The 16,756-nt window shown below is 39.7% G+C and overlaps 1 protein-coding gene across 1 annotated transcript in view; it reads left to right on the top strand.

The window, feature by feature from the left end:
• The window catches only part of ATIC (5-aminoimidazole-4-carboxamide ribonucleotide formyltransferase/IMP cyclohydrolase), a 37,183-nt gene that overhangs the window by 14,585 nt on the left and 5,842 nt on the right, over window positions 1-16,756 (top strand). The window contains exons 7-11 of the mRNA XM_017534916.2: window positions 4,292-4,436; window positions 5,449-5,556; window positions 6,989-7,074; window positions 8,264-8,353; window positions 11,588-11,716. Of these exons, the coding sequence (XP_017390405.1) occupies window positions 4,292-4,436; window positions 5,449-5,556; window positions 6,989-7,074; window positions 8,264-8,353; window positions 11,588-11,716 (558 nt within the window). The remainder of the gene's footprint in view (window positions 1-4,291; window positions 4,437-5,448; window positions 5,557-6,988; window positions 7,075-8,263; window positions 8,354-11,587; window positions 11,717-16,756) is intronic.

Here is a 16,756-nt window from a genome sequence, read left to right as displayed (position 1 = left end):
TCTTGTCCAGGCTGCAGTGCAATGGCGTGATCTCAGCTCACTGCAACCTCTACCTTCCGGGTTCAAGTGATTCTCCTGCCTCAGTCCCCCAAGTAGCTGGGAATACAGGTGCCTGCCATCACACCTGGCTAATTTTGTACTTTTAGTAGAGATGGGGCTTCATTTTGTTGGCCAAGCTGGTCTCGAACTCCTGACCTCAGGTGATCCACTGCCTCAACCTCCCAAAGTGTTGGGATTACAGGCATGAGCCACCGCGCCCTGCCAGGATGTTAGCTTCTGAGAGCAGAAGCTGCATCTGTTTTTGTTCGTTGCTGAATTCCCACTGCTTAGAAGCCTGCTTGGCACATTCCCTAAATGTTTACTGAATAAATAATTAGAAACCTGACATTTTACACAAATTTTTACTTCTAGGACTTGAAACAGATTGGTCTGCTGTTATATCTGCGATATTTCCTGCTTGTAGTTTATATTCTCCATGAAGATTCTGAAGCAAAAAAAATAACCCACATGTACTTTCAGTTCCCATGCTTTTCATTTTCCAAAGCATTTTCACTGGACTATATAAAAGTCTTCATTGTTCCTTAGTTAGACTGTGTGTCTGTTTCCTTCTTTTGAAGTTTAAAGTATTGTTTGTGGTAAACATGGCAGAGGCAGCCCCGGACACATAAATAAGCGTTTCTTGTGCGAGATTCTCACAGTTTCTCCCCAACATGGGCTTTTTTCCACAGCAGAAGAGGCACTTTGCCTTTTCATATGGTTTGAGTATTTGGCAGTGATGTTATTACAAAGTGTACAGTTGTATTTGTATCTAAAACAAAATTGAAGCAAGAACAAAGATGGGGCTGTGTGAGTGTGTGTATGTGTCTGAGATTTTAATGATTGGTTTGCCTATGTTTGGAAACAAGATTCCTGTTTATTTCAGCTATTTACTAGATTAAGCAAGTTTCAACATTTATGTGACACTTTCTATTTTGCTTATTAATGTCTTTGAAAATTTGGTTTTTGAAGGGGAACCAGATACTGGTTTTTTTTTTTTTTTTTGGGGGACTCTTTTTTTTTTTTTTTTTTTTTTTTTTGGATGGAGTCTCACTCTGTCACCCAGGCTGGAGTGCAGTGGCATGATCTCTGCTCACTGCAACCTCTGCCTCCCAGGTTCTAGCAATTCTCCTGCCTCAGCCTCCCGAGTAGCTAAACTATAGGCACATGCCGCTACGCCTGGCTAATTTTTTGTATTTAGTAGAGATGGGGTTTCACCGTGTTGCCCAGGCTGGTCTCGAACTCCTGAGCTCAGGCAATCCACCCACCTTGGCCTCCCAAAGTGCTAGGATTACAGGTGTGAGCCACCACACCCACCCACTCTTTTTTTTTCTTTGAGGTAGAGTCTTGCTCTGTTGCTGAGGCTGGAGTGCAGTGGCACGATCTTGGCTCACCGCAACCTCTGCCTCCTGGATTCAAGCTATTCTTCTGCCTCTGGTTGGGATTACATGTATGTAATCCCATATATTTTTAGTAGAGATGGGGTTTCACCGTGTTGGCCAGGCTGGTCTTGAACTCCCGACCTTGGGTGATCCACCTGCCTTGGCCTCCCAAAATGTTGGGATTCCAGGCATGAGCCACTGTGCCTGGCCACATACTCTTAACTAGGAGATGTTTCAGAAAGCAGAAGTTTTTTCCCACTTACCAACCTTAGCCTAAACCATCTATGAGGAGTGGAAGGGAGATGGCGAATTTGTACATACCATGTTTTGTTTTGTTTTTGTTTTTAAAGACGGGGTTTCACCATGTTGGCCAGGATAGTCTCGACCTTCTGACCTCGTGATCTGCCCGCCTGGGCCTCCCAAAGTGCTGGGATTACAGGTGTGAGCCACCGCGCTCAGCCCAGTGTTTTGTTTTATTTTGCATGTTTTATGCCTTAGAGGTTATTTTACTTTTATCGTTTACTATTTATTGCCTAGTTTGTTTCTTCTCTGCCTCCCATAAATTTCATGAGGACAGTGATTTTATTTGACTTGATTTTTGGTTGGGGGAATTATTTTTTTCAAGTTCTTTTTAAAATGGGCTTTATTTTTTTAGGGTAGTTACAGGTTTACGGAAAAAATACACAGTGATTTTAGGGAATTCCCATATAGGTCCTCTTCCCCACAGTTCCTCCTATTACCATCATGCATTAGTGTGGTATATTTGTTACAATTGATGAACGGATTGTGATTCATCGTTATTAATTAAGATTCATAGTTTAACATTCATTCTTTGTGTTGTACCTTCTGTGTATTGGGAAAAATGCATAGTATCATATATTCCCCATTACAGTATCACGCAGAAGAGTTCCAATGCCCTAAAACTCCTGTGTGCTCCTCCTCCTCATCTCTCCTTTCCCTTCTCCCCAGCCCTTGGCATCCACCATCATCTTTTTCTCTTTTCTTTTGACTCTGTACCCATTTCCAGAATGTCAGATAGTTGGGATCATACAGTATGGAGCCCTTTTGGACACTTTCACAAAACAACATGCATTAAGTTTCTTCCGTGTCTTTTTGTGGCTTGGTAGCTTTTTTCTTTCCTTTTTTTTTTAGATGGAATTTCGCTCTCGTTGCTGAGGCTGGAGTGCAGTGGTATGGTCTTGGCTCACTGCGCTCTGCACTCTCACCTCCCGGGTTCGAGCGATTCTCTTGTCTCAGCCTCCCAAGTAGCTGGGATTATAGGCACCCACCATGCCTGGCTAATTTTTGTATTTTTAGTAAAGACGGGGTTTCACCATGTTGGTCAGGCTGATCTTGAACTCCTGACCATAGGCAATCCGCCCGCCTTAGCTTCCCAAAGTGCTGGGATTTTAGGCGTGAGCCACTGTGCCTGGCCGGTAGCTTATTTCTTAGTGGGGAGTAATATTTCATTGTGTATGGATGTACCCAAAGTTTATCCATTGACAAGGGACATCAAAACCTCAAGGACAATTTATGGTAGTTTATGAACAAAATTGTAATCATTTGTGTTCAAGTTTTCAACTCATTTTGATAAATACCAAATATTTTCTTTTATACTATTTATTGCCTATTTTTTAATTTGCTGCCCCAGTAAGCTCCATAAGGACGGTGCCTTTTTTTTTAAGGGAGTACTAGGGACAGTTTTTTTTTTTTTTAATTGATGTATCCAGAATACCTAGAACAGTGCTTAACAGCATAGTAGGCATTCAGTAAATATTTGGCAAAATCTTTGAAAACTGTCTTAACCGGCTGGGACAGTGGCTCACACCTATAATCCTAGCATTTTGGGAGGCTGAGGAGGGCGGATCACCTGAGGTCGGAAGTTCCAGACTAGCCTGGCCAACATGGCAAAACCCCATCTCTATTAAAAATACAAAAATTAGCGGGGCGTGTTGGCACTCGCCTATAGTCCCAGCTACTCGGGAGGCTGAGGCAGGAGAATTGCTTGAAACCAGGAAGTGGAGGTTGCAGTGAGCGAGATCACACCACTGCAGTCCAGCCTGGGAGACAGAGCAAGACTCCATCTCAAAAAAAACAACCACCAAGAAAACCCCCAAAAAACTATCTTAAGCCATGAAGGACATAAAATTATACATTTTTGTTTTTAATTAGTGCTGGCCCACCATTTCTTTCTGTGTGCTGAACTTCTTATGTTTATTCACAAGAGATATTAGCTCCTAAAAAAATTCCGCCTATGTTAAGAAATTAGGTAATGGAAAACTCTGAAGTTGCAGTCATTTAACTACAATTCTGCTTTAGGCAGAGTCTGCTGAGTTTACCATAAAAGAAGAAAAAAAAACCACATTATTTCCTCTCCTCTTCTCCCACCCACAGCCATTGCTTTAGCTTGTAATATAATTTCTTAAATCGATAAGGTTTATAACTTAAATTTTGTACTGCCTCTGTAATTCCCTTAATTGTTTAATCTTAGTTTTGTATTTATACGAATCCCTGACTGATAACAAGTCTTGTCATAGTATCTCTCATCCCTAAATCTCTATTGTGGATTTATTTCTAGACTGGCTGGATCTGGTCCTCTAGTTGTGGCGCTCGCGAGTGCGCACACACCCGTGTGTGTGTGTGTGTGTGTGTGTGTGTGTGTGTGTACGCGTGTGTGTGTGTGTGTTTGTGTGCACATACATTTTTTTTTTAAGATGGGCTCAGGCTCAGTTGCTTTGTTCTTTATCATCAAGATTTTGTGTTGGTGTGTATCTGTTTGCCCCTTAATTATACTTAAAACATTTGCGTAGTCATGTTAATTTGTGAGACGTGTGCATACATCTGACCTTACTGATCCTGTTTAGTAATGTGAGTGTGTATTTTTACTTTCAGTTCTAAATGGAGCCCCTGGATTTATAAACCTGTGTGATGCTTTGAACGCCTGGCAGCTGGTGAAGGAACTCAAAGAGGCGTTAGGTATTCCAGCCGCTGCCTCTTTCAAACATGTCAGCCCAGCAGGTAAAGCTCTGCACCCTAGAACACCACGGAATTGTTTGAAAGGCATTTCTTCTTAAAGTTTTTTGAATATTAACAAATTCTAATGTGAATATAGACATTCTATGAAGTCTGAAAGTCATTTGTTAACAGTATCAATGTAATATAAAATCTGATCACTCACATACACACACACACACACACACACACATAGATACATAGAATTGTATAATATTGTTAGCTAGGAAAATGGGGCAGGAATTTTTTTGCGGGATGGAAACATAAAAGTTTATAAAATAAAAGTAAAATGTCCTAATGCAATAGATTAAAAAAAATCTTTCCCACATGTTTGAAAATGTAACTGAGTAAACATAAAGAAGAATTTGTTCTTCTGACTCTTCATCTGAAACTTTTTTTTTTTTAAGATGAGGTTTCACCATGTTGGTCAGGCTGGTCTCGAATTCCTGACCTCCAGTGATCCACCCACCTCAGCCTCCCAAAGTGCTGGGATTACAGGTGTGAGCCACCGCACCCAACTTATCTGAAACTTCTTATAGTCATTGTATGAGACACTTTTTTTTGCCTCTGTGTTTAAATCATTAATTCAGCAATTAAGTTGTCTGTACATAACATCTGTTGACAGTCCAGCACATGATTTGTTCTCAGATGTTTATTGGATGTTAAAGTGATGTGAGTGGGGAAGAAATAAATGATGTGTGATATCAAAGTGATACCAAGCAGAACAGGAGAAAGAGTGAGTCCGTAATGAAGTAAACCAGCTTCCCGTGCACGCTGGGTGCTGTCAAGCTTCAGTGACTCCGGTTTTGGAGCCCAGAGAGGAGACTTCCGTCACGCTGCTCCCACGACTGTATTTTTAGCGTTTAATTATCTGGCTAAGTAGATTTCTGTTTAATTTAGCACAGGCGCTAGAAAATATGCTGTATAGACTGGATGATAAGAAAAATGTCTTGATTTAGGAGTTAACAGGTAGTAACTTCAGCTTTTTTGGTGTATTATTTTACTGTTTTCTAACCAGGTGCCGCTGTTGGAATTCCACTCAGTGAAGATGAGGCCAGAGTCTGCATGGTCTTTGATCTCTATAAAACCCTTACACCCATTTCAACGGCATACGCAAGAGCAAGAGGTCAGACTAATAGGGCTTTTCGATTCTGGGGGAGAAACAAAAAGCAATATTTTATCCAAATAGAATAAAAAGGTTAGAATAGAGAAAAATTATATAGATATTCTATATAATATATAGATGAAATTAAGGACTTATATCTCTGTATAAATGTATAGTTATTCTATATAATATAGTTTGAATAAAAGAACCTTTGTTTTATTATAGAGTTTCCAATTTAATGTGTTTTATTAATATTTGAGAATGATTATATGAGTTCCTCAAAATACATTTGTTTGTAAAAGTTTATGTTAGGCCAGGCGCAGTGGCTCACTCCTGTAATCCCAGCACTTTGGGAGGCCGAGGTGGGTGGATCATGAGGTCAAGAGATCAAGACCATCCTGGCCAACATGGTGAAACCCTGTCTCCACAAAAAATATAAAAATTAGCTGGACGTGGTGGTGCAGCTGTAGTCCCAGCTACTTGGGAGGCTGAGGCAGGAAAATCACTTGAACTCAGGAGGTGCAGGTTGCAGTGAGCTGAGATTATGCCACAGCACTCCAGCCTGGGCAACAGAGTGAGACTCCATCTCAGAAAAAAAAGTACATGTTAGTATTTTAATGTAATAAATGGAAACACAATTGGAATTTGGTGAATGTAATTTTGCTGATGTAGGCTATTGAATGTGTTGGTGATTATTTAATATGTGACCAAAATTGAAATTGTATAGCTATCCCTTTTTTGTTGTTGCTGTTGTTGAGACAGAGTCTCGCTCTGTTGCTCAGGCTGGAGTACAGTGGCACAGTCTTGGCTCACTGCAAACTCTGCCTCCTGAATTCAAGCGATTCTCCTGCTTCAGCATTTCAAATAGCTGGGATTACAGGCGTGTGCTACCACACCCAGCTAATTGTTTTGTATTTTTAGTAGAGATGTGGTTTTGCCACGTTGGCCAGGCTGGTCTCAAGTTCCTGACCTCAAGGGATCCACCTGCCTCAGCCTCCCAAAGTGCTGGGATTACAGGCATGATGTATGGCTATTCTAACTTTACTAAATTTAGTTAGAGTCATGTTTTATCAGAGACATTTACTTGTTGAATTTAATCACTTGTGAATATTACCGTAATATTTGTGGAAGTTCTTGAGAAACTAATATCATAGTTTACCATCTACAGCAAAAGGTGGCCCTTCAGCTGAGTCAAGCCTGCCACCCTTTTTTGTGAATATAGTATGTATATTATTTGATCCTTCACAGAAAAAGTTTTCTGAGTGTCTCTCTAGAGGGTAAAATTAACAAATACTTTCTTACTGTTTACTTCCATTAAATGACTTATTGATCTGTTAAAATCTTATCTGTTAGCTTTAGAGAAGTGAATTTTATATGACAGTGGAGAATTTTATTACTTTTTCTGTATCAGGATACTTTGCGATAAATACCTCATTTTAATTTTTATTTACAGGGGCCGATAGGATGTCGTCATTTGGTGATTTTGTGGCATTGTCTGACATTTGTGACGTACCAACTGCAAAAATTATTTCCAGAGAAGTTAGTGGACATTCATGTGTCTTAGTGTATAATTGAATAAAACTTTATTTGTTCATAATGTTCATTGAAACCATAACCTATAATATTTATATTTATAATACCTTTAAATTAGCTAAGTTTATCATGTAATATTCATATTTTAAGTAGAACATGAAACTTAAATTGTTAATTATGAAATGTAGTGAATTAATATTTCAGATGGACATTTGGCTGTTATGGTAATGGTTTTTACTTATATATTTATTTTGAATTCTTGTCTTCATGCCAAAGTTATTGTTTCTGAAGAGCAGAAGTGGTCATCTTAGGTGGTGATAGAAGAATGACTCTTACTGTGTCATGGGAAACAAATAGAAACTACATTAATAAACTTACCCCATCAGTTGACTACCGAACAAGCATTCCAGACAGGTGGGGGTACCCTTGGTAGTGGGAAGACAGGAAGAAAAGAAAAAAAGATTAAATAGCACCAAAGGGGAAAAAAATAGGCAGAGGTGAAGGCTGAAGGGGCATATGGCTTGGCGCTATTTTGTTGCTTTAGGACTCTTTCCACGCCCACTGCCATCCCTAGGTTACAGGTAGTTGTGGCATTTGTATCTTTCATCATGTTACATCTCTTGATTTAATCTGATCTTGCTGTTAAGGAAAATGCCTTGCTGGAAGAGGTCATTTAACTCTGTACTAGCACGGCCAGGACTAGAATGTGCTCTTGATCATTCAAAACACTCCCTGAAGAAAATACACACTGAGAAATAGTTCTTCCTGAAGTACATGTGTTAGAGCAAATCCCCCATATTTTCTTAGTTTAAACTGAAACAAACAAAAACTTTGAAAGTACAGAAAGTTAGGATCTGCTATATTGAAAGCTGTGTTCTAACGTGGGATTCTCTTTTATTTATTTATTAATTTTTTGTTTAGAGATGGGGTTTTACCATGTTGGTCAGGAGGCTAGTCTCGAACTCCTAACCTTGTGGCCTGCCCACCTCAGCCCCGCAAAGTGCTGGGATTACAGGCATGAGCCACCGTGCCCAGCCAGAATTCCCTTTTTCAAGTATAGTGTTAGCATTGTCTGTTGGAGGCAGAAACCAGAATATCCTGCCACATTATTTAAGACCGCTAATTGCCACTAGATTTCTTTTAGAGGTGTTCTCTGATTTTTAAAAATAGAAATTAAAATTAATATGTTTTGCAGGTCTCTGATGGTATAATTGCCCCAGGATATGAAGAAGAAGCCTTGACAATACTTTCCAAAAAGAAAAATGGAAACTACTGTGTTCTTCAGGTGAGTGCAATCGTGTTTGAAAGTAATCTGCTTTTTCTTTTGGTGTCTGTTTCCCCCTTGTTTAACCTTTCCTTTATACTGACACCCTTCTGGTTTGTTTTTTGTTGTTGTTTTGTTTTGTTTTGTTTTTACGGAGTTTTGCTCTTGTCGCCCAGGCCGGAGTGCAATGGAGCAATCTCGGCTCGCTGTAACCTCCACCTTCCGGATTCAAGTGATTCTCCTGCCTCGGCCTCCTGAGCAGCTGGGATTACAGGCATGAGCCACCAGGCCCAGCTAATATTTTGTATTTTTAGTAGAGACGGAGTTTCTGCATGTTGGTCAGGCTGGTCTCAAACTCCGGACCTCAGGTGATCCACCCGCCTGGGCCTCCCAAAGTGCTGGGAAAACAGGCATGAGCCACCACGCCCAGCCCTAATTTATCCTAATTATAGTTTCTTTTTCCCTAATTCTGCATTTTAAAAATACCATTAACTTGGGCGTTTGAGATGAGGGTAGCTTTCTTACCTCAATTTCAACTTTCTTCTGGCCGTGATAGTGCATGCCTATAGTTTCAGCTACTTCGGAGGCGGATGTCGGAGGTTGGCTTGAGGCCAGGAGTTGGAGGCTGTATTGTGGTCGATGGTGCTTGTGAGTAACCAGTGCACTCCAGCCTTGGCAGTGTAGCAAGACCATGTCTCTAAAATACCACCAGTAATAACAATATTTAATGAAAAGTCTCCCTATCCTTCTGCCACTGAAAAAATACCTAATATTTTGCCAGGCGCAGTGGCTCATGCCTGTAATCCCAGTACTTTGGGAGGCTGAGGTGGGTGGATCACCTGAGGTCGGAAGTTGGAGACCAGCCAACATGGTGAAACCCTTTCTCTACTAAAAATACAAAAATTAGCCAGGCGTGGTGGTACATGCCTGTAATCCCAGCTACTCGAGAGGCTGAGGCAGAGAATTGCTTAAACCCAGGAGGCAGAGGTTGCAGTGAGCCTAGATCATGCCATGGTACTCCAGCCTGGGTGCCAAGAGCGAAATGCCATCTCTGAAAACAAAACCAAAGAAAAAAACTAATATTTACAATTTCTTGCTTATCTTTCTGGAAATAGTCTATATAGTCAGCAAATATTTGCATTTACATTTCTTTTTCTTTTTTCCTACTGACACAAGTGAACCCTGTAACTTTTTGGACGTTTGTCCTGTATCTGTGTAACTTACCTAGATAGTCACCAACCTTTAGCTACTACAAATACCCTGCAATGAATAACCTAGGAAAGTCCTAAGAGTGAAATTAAGGCTTAAATAACAAGCTATATGTGTATTGGTAATATAGATTAATACTGCCTCTTTTAGATGTAGACAAATTCAGTGTCCTAACTGAACTATACAAGAATGCCTGTTTCCCAAAATCTTTGCCAGCATCATGGTTTTATACTGTTAAAAAGTCTCAGCAATTAGAAAATGGCATCTCGATGTAGCTTTAATATCTCATTGTATGTGGCCTGAGCATCTTTTCGTGTTTAAATGTTTATTCTGTTTATGAACTGTCTGTCCATATTCTTGGATGATTTTCTACTAAGTTGTGAGCTTTTTTTTTTAAAAAAAAAAACTAATTTTTATGAGCTCTTCCATATTAGGGAAACTAGCCCATGGTCTAAGATGCATTGATAAAGCAAAGAGTTATTTCAATTGGAAGTAAAATTTCCTAATGCCACTTTTCACAAAGTGTTGATATCAGAACTCAAATTTCATATAAGGAAAGTAATTAAGTATATTTCCTTTTTAAGATACCAATAATTTTATAGTTCACCGTAGATTCCATGTCAGTTATTCCAGGAAAGAAGAAAATACCACATTAAGTATACATACTTTTTTTTTTAAAGCCACTTGACAGTCTGTTGCCCAGGCTAGAGTACAGTGGCACAATCTCAGTTCATTGCAACCTCTGCCTCCCAGGTTCAAGCAATTCTCCTGCCTCAGCCTCCCCACCCCAAGCAGCTGGGACTACAGACATGCACTACCACACCTGGCTGATTTTTCATATTTTTAGTAGAGATGGGATTTCGCCATGTCGGTCAGGCTGACCTCAGACTCCTGAACTCCAGCGATCTGCACATCCTCAGCCTTCTAAAGTGCTGGGATTACAAGTGTGAGCCACCGCGCCTGGCCCTCAATTTCTTAATCAAGTGTTTCTTTGTTGTTGTTGCTGTTGTTAAGAGTATTATGTACTTAACAACCATTAGCAGTTTCTTGTAGCATCATGGGAAATATTTTCCAAAACCTGAGTCATTTTCATGACCTCTTTAACACCTGATAGTACCTTGTTGGAGATTGTCAAAAGAATATCAGGACTTCATTGGTATTTTACTTATTTGAGAATTTGGCTTAATTTGCACATTGGACACATGATTATAAGCATGAAACAACTTATCCCCCTACCTGACTAAGGATAAGTTTCTCCTAGCATCAGTTAAGAGGAGAGCATATCAATTTTAGAAATTTCATAATGCATAATACAAAGGAACATTTTAGAATTCAAGAAAATACAGATTAAACAAATAATATTTATGGAGACTTGATTATAAATTATAGATCGTATCAGTGCTTTCTAAATCAAAGATCATCCAAAGCATAAAAAAGAAATATTGGAGAGTTTAAAAGAATATCTAGGCAGAGAGCAATATTACACGTATTATTTCACACACTTTCAGTTCAAAATTTGGGAGAGGAAGATGGCAGTAAATGCTACAGATTCCTACCAAATAGTGAAGACACAGATTATAAATCCTGTTTTCTCACTTTAACTTTTAATTCAAGGGTTAGTGGGTATTTTGTAACAGATTATTAGAAAGGAAAATTAGAATTTCGTTTTTGTGCTACAGCTTATGTAATTTGCACATCTGTTTTATCAGCTGAAAGAACCATACAGTTAGTAACTTAACCAAAACTAACACTCACTGGAATCATCGGCCTTTAACATGTTATATATAGGTTGCAAAATCTATAAAATGCTATTGGGTAGGAAAACCTATAAAAAAAACTTGGGAGAAAAATACTAGTGCCTGACTTGTATTGTATCATACCAGAATGATTTTACACGTTCAAAAAAATTAGAAAATTAAAAAAATATGTAAAAAGTTAGAAACATGCATATAACTTTACTTATAATGAACCTTTTGTACATAAATTACATGAAAAATTTGAGGGAAGTGGATAGATTACCTTTAACTTTTAAAATTTGTATTTTAGATGGACCAGTCTTACAAACCAGATGAAAATGAAGTTCGAACTCTCTTCGGTCTTCATTTAAGCCAGAAGAGAAATAATGGTGTCGTCGACAAGTCATTATTTAGCAATGTTGTCACCAAGAATAAAGATGTAAGTCTGAAGGTATCTGAACTGACTGCTAGGAACTTCAGTTGGTCTGTTTTCAATACTTATGAGCTTTACATTTCTTAAGGTCTGTATTTAGCACTGGTTTATATGCACAGAGCTAGCTCATCTTTGAGTCGTGGAATATGCATGTGTCAGAGTTTAAGAAATGAATCAAAGGCCATGTAAGAAGCTTCTGTGCCTGGGTACGTACTAGAGAATTGTAGCTTCAATCGTACATAAATGGGATCATATATCTTCCATAATCTGGCTCCTGTAACTTGCCTTTTTTCCATGTACTAGGCTACAAATGTGTTTTTGTATCGATAAATATAGATGCTGGGTGTGGTAGCTGACGTGTGTCATCCCAACACTCGGGCAGGCCAAGGGGTAGATCTCTTGAGCTCAGTGATTCAAGACCAGCCTGGCCAATGTGGTGAAACCCTGTCTCTAGAAAAAGTACACAAATTAGCCTGGCACGGTAGCTGTGCCTGTAGTCCCAGCTACTCAAGAGGCTGAGGTGGGAGGATTGCATGAGCCTGAGAGATGGAGGCTGCAGTGAGCCGTGTTTGCACCACTGCACTCCAGTCTGGGTGACAGAACAAGACCCTGTCTCAAAAAATAAATGCATAAGTATTCATATCTTTCTCTGAAAGTCCATATGACAGTCAGTCCATGTGTAGATATACTAATGTGGATATATTTTATTAATTTTTACTTTTTAAAAAATTTTTTAAGAGACTGGTTCTTGCCCTGTTGCCCAGGCTGGAGTGCAGTGGTGCAATCATAGTTCACGGCAGCATGGATCTTATGGTGGATATTTAGATCGCTTAAATTTTCAGTGCTGTGATCAATGTTTTTATATAGGCAGGTTTTTGGACATGTGCTCTTTGTTGTCTTGTAGTAGGGACATGTTCCTAGGATAATAATGGTGATTTTTGTGTTTTGCATATATTATCACATTTAGCACTTAGGTCACTCTTCAGGGGTGGCGACTACCGTCATGTCTGTTGTAAAGATCACAGTCAGTTCAGACATTTGCCCAGAGTTACACAATAAAGAATGGACAAGCTGGTCATTATTTTCTGGAGTATCTTAATTGGGTCTTCAGTTCGAAGGATATTTTTCCTGGGTCTAAAGTAAGCTGTGCTTGTTTTTCATTCCTGTGAAGGAATCATTCCATTGGTCTCTGGTCCGTCCGCTGATAGCTTGGAATTTTTTACTGAGTGTTAGTCATCAGGTACAAAAAAACTGTAGTGATATTTTGAGGGCTGTGGTGTTATTTTTTTCTCCAGAGTTGACTTGTCCTTCTGTGGGCAAATAAGATACAGGAAATACCTTCATTCTGTCAGGAATTGTTGAGCTGATAGGAATTTAGCCTTCAGTCTTTGTGAGGACTGGTGGTTCATGGTTCCCTCCTGCTCTCCTGAACCCCTAGGTAGCTACTGTTGTAGCCTGAGCTCGGCATTTGCCCTTTAGTCCTTGCCAAAAGTTGTGCTCAGCCAATTTACCTTTTAGTTTATTGCATGCAACTTGGAAAATGGCTTGAGGAGAAAAGCAAAGACTGTCAGGCGCATTTCTTCCTGCTTCCATTATCTCTGGGATCTTTGCCTGTTAGCACTTGCTGTCTTTCAGCTCTGCTCAGCTTTTCTGTTTGTTACTAGAAGAGGATTGGTCTCTTAACAAGCTATTTGCTGTAACAGAAGAAGAAGATGGGGGTCTGTAGCTTGCTCCCAGGTCCGACTCCTGAGGCTTTTTCAGTAGAATTGCTGGAAATAAGCTTTAAAATCTTTATTCAGAGAGTTCTGTCTGTTGATAAGCATACAATGATTCACACATCTTTTTTGCTTGCTGATTTGATGGATATGCTTTCATTTCTATCTTTGACTATGGTGTCCTGAATTAAGGAAACATGTAGGCATTTATTTTTATTTATTTTTTTTATTTATTCTTTTTTTTATTTTAAGAGATGGGGTCTCACTATGTTGCCCAGGCTGGAGTGCAGTGTCTGTTCTCAGTCGCGATCCCACTACTGATCAGCACGGGAGTTTTGACCTGCTCCGTTTCCGACCTGGGCCAGTTCATCCCTCCTTAGGCAACCTGGTGGTCCCCACTCCCGGGAGGTCACCATATTAATGCCAAACTTAGTGCAGACACCCAGTTGGGATAGCACACTACAGCCTAGAACTGCTGGACTCAAGAGATCCTCCAGCCTCAGCCTCCTGAGTAGCTGGGACTACAGGCACACACCACCGGGCCTGGCATTATACATAGAAATATCTTTTAGCCCTTTGGAATCCACTCTGGTTGGTTCATGTATTTTGAAAAATATGGAATGGATATTGACCTGGATTCCATGGTACCATGTTGACAATTGTGCCTAGCTATTGAGAGTCTTAAGTTTTTCTAAGGCTTGTAGATGTTGGATTCATTAATAATTTAGCGATCTTGTTAGGCCTGTGCCTCTGGATATTTTTTACAAGGGTGGTTGGTATGATCTTCATTGTTTATCTAAATTCTTCTCTTCTTGCTTCATATGAATTATTAGTAGAAATTTGGAAACTTAAGGATGAGAGAATGATAGCTTTATTCTCCTTTCTATTTTACCCCTATCTTTTAAAGTGGATTTTTATTAACATTCCAGCCTCAAAATTATTGGATGTGGAACCATTTCAGTCCTGAGAGAGCCAGACCGGTGGAAAGAATGTTTATTCATACTGAACATGTTTGAATTATTTCCTCTTCTCCCATTTCTCCTGATTAGTGCTTTAATTTGTTTTAACTGTTTGTAGCATGTTTCGAAGACTGGATTCCCTCACTCCTACTCCACTGGCATTTCTCGTATTTCTTGATCCTAGCCAAGTGTATTAGTCTTCCTCCCACTGCTGTGAAGAAATACCTGAGACTAGGTAATTTATAAAGAAAAGAGGTTTAATCTTACAATCGTGGCAGACGGTACCTCTTCACAGGGCGGCAGGAGAGGGAATGAGGACAAGCAAGGAAATGCCAGACACTTCCTGTCAGATCTCATGAGACTCACTCATTATCATGAGAACTGCATGGGGAAACTGCCCCCATGATCAATTACCTCCACCTGGTCCCGCCCATTGACTCATGGGGCTTATTACAATTTAAGGTGAAATTTAGATGGGGACATAGAGCCAGGCCATATCACCAAGATTATCTTTGAAGGTCTAGACATCTATGAAGCTGGTTTTTGCTCTTAATTTTTCAGGAATCAGATTTATAGTTGGTGACTCAAATGGCAAATAAAGACAAAAGATATATAACATTGATAACACCTTAGAGTCATAAGTTCTTAAGAAATCCCAATCGTGTTTTTTAATTAAACTTTTAATTTTGAGATAAAAGTTGTGTAACAGTTGTAAGAGTTCCCATGCAACCTTTGTCCTATTTCTCCTAATGCTAGCATTTGTCAAACTATAGTACAATACCACAGCCATGTCACTGACATTGATATAGTCAAGATACAGGCCATTTCCAACACTACAGTGATCCTTCATGTTCTTCTGTAGCCCGGCTCAGAAGAGCTTCTTGCTATTGCTTCCACCCTCTCCTTACCTTGGGCAACCACAAATCTGTTTTTCCTTTCTATAATTTTCTTTTCTTTCCTTTTCTTTTCTTTTTTTTGAGACGGAGTTTCACTTTTGTTGCCCAGGCTGGAGTGCAGTGACATGATCTTGGCTTACTGCAACCTCCACCTCCCGGGTTCAAGCGATTCTCCTGCCTCAGCCTCCCCTGTAGCTGGGATTATAGGCATGCGCCACCACACCCAGCTAATTTTGTATTTTTAGTAGAGACAGGGTTTCTTTATGTTAGCCAGGCTGGTCTTGAACTCCCGACCTCAGGTGATCCACCTGCCTCGGCCTCCCAAAGCGCTGGCTGGGATTACAGGTGTGAGCCACCATGCCTGGCCCAATGTTTATATTTTTAGTAGAGACGGGGTTTCGTCATGTTGGCCAGGCTGGCCCGGAACTTCCGACCTCAGGTGATCCACCTACCTTGGTCTCCCAAAGTGCTGGAATTACAGGTGTGAGCCACTGCACCTGGCCTGTTACTGAGTTTTGAAAGTTTTTTTATGTTTTAGGTGTTAGTTGTTGGATATGAGGTTTGCAAATAATTTTTCTCCAGTCTATAGCTTGTCTTTTCATCCTCTTTAACAAGGAATCTTTCGCAGAGTAAAAATTCTTAATTTTGCTGAAATTAAATCTATCAACTAATCAGTTGGCTGCAGAGAATATCCTCTTTCCACTTACATTACTGACATGGACCATCACCCTTCTTTTCTACTTACATTCATGCTTTATATTAAAGATAGGGACATTTGTGGCTGTTATTGTTGTTGCTCTATTTGGACTGGTAATTCTTGATGGTTTTTGAACATTTTCTACTTAAAATATTCTAAACAAAAGAGAAAATGATTCTAATTTGATTTTTTTCCAAACAGCCTTGGCTGTGCATGTGCCTCTTAATGTTTGTGATGTCCGTGAAACAATTCTCAGCATTGGTTCTAAACATAAATTTTACCATGTCTCCAGATACTTAAAAGTATTCTGGTCAAGAAAATACATTTGTCAATTTTGGAATGACATGGTATTTCTTATCTCATGTGATATAAAAATCCTTAATCCACAATTGCTGCATAATAACATCAGTTTGAGTCTATGGATGCATTGTGCTAAGTTCCAGCACAAATATGTTAAATGTTTGATTTTTAAGTAAATCATGGTAGTGTGTAGCAGGAACAGTTAATTTCCCTCTGTCATTGGAGAGGTATAACTATGTCGTAGGTCTTTTTAAAATAGAACTAAGAAGCTTAAAGTTGGCCATGGACGGTGGCTCATGCCTGTTGTAATACTAGCACTGTGGGAGGCTGAGTCAGGTACATAGATGACTTGAGAGCTCAGGAGTTCGAGACCAGCTGGGCCAACAATGGTGAAACCCCATCTCTGCTAAAAATACAGAAATAAGCCGGGCATGGTGGTATGCGCCTGTAATCAAAGCTTGAGAAATTTTTGAACCCGG

This window comes from Cebus imitator, unplaced genomic scaffold (assembly GCF_001604975.1).
Source record: "Cebus imitator isolate Cc_AM_T3 unplaced genomic scaffold, Cebus_imitator-1.0 Scaffold89, whole genome shotgun sequence".
In the NCBI taxonomy this organism is placed as follows: domain Eukaryota; kingdom Metazoa; phylum Chordata; class Mammalia; order Primates; family Cebidae; genus Cebus; species Cebus imitator.
The sequence above is the reverse complement of the archived record's forward strand: the minus strand, read 5'-3'. Positions and strand labels throughout refer to the sequence as shown.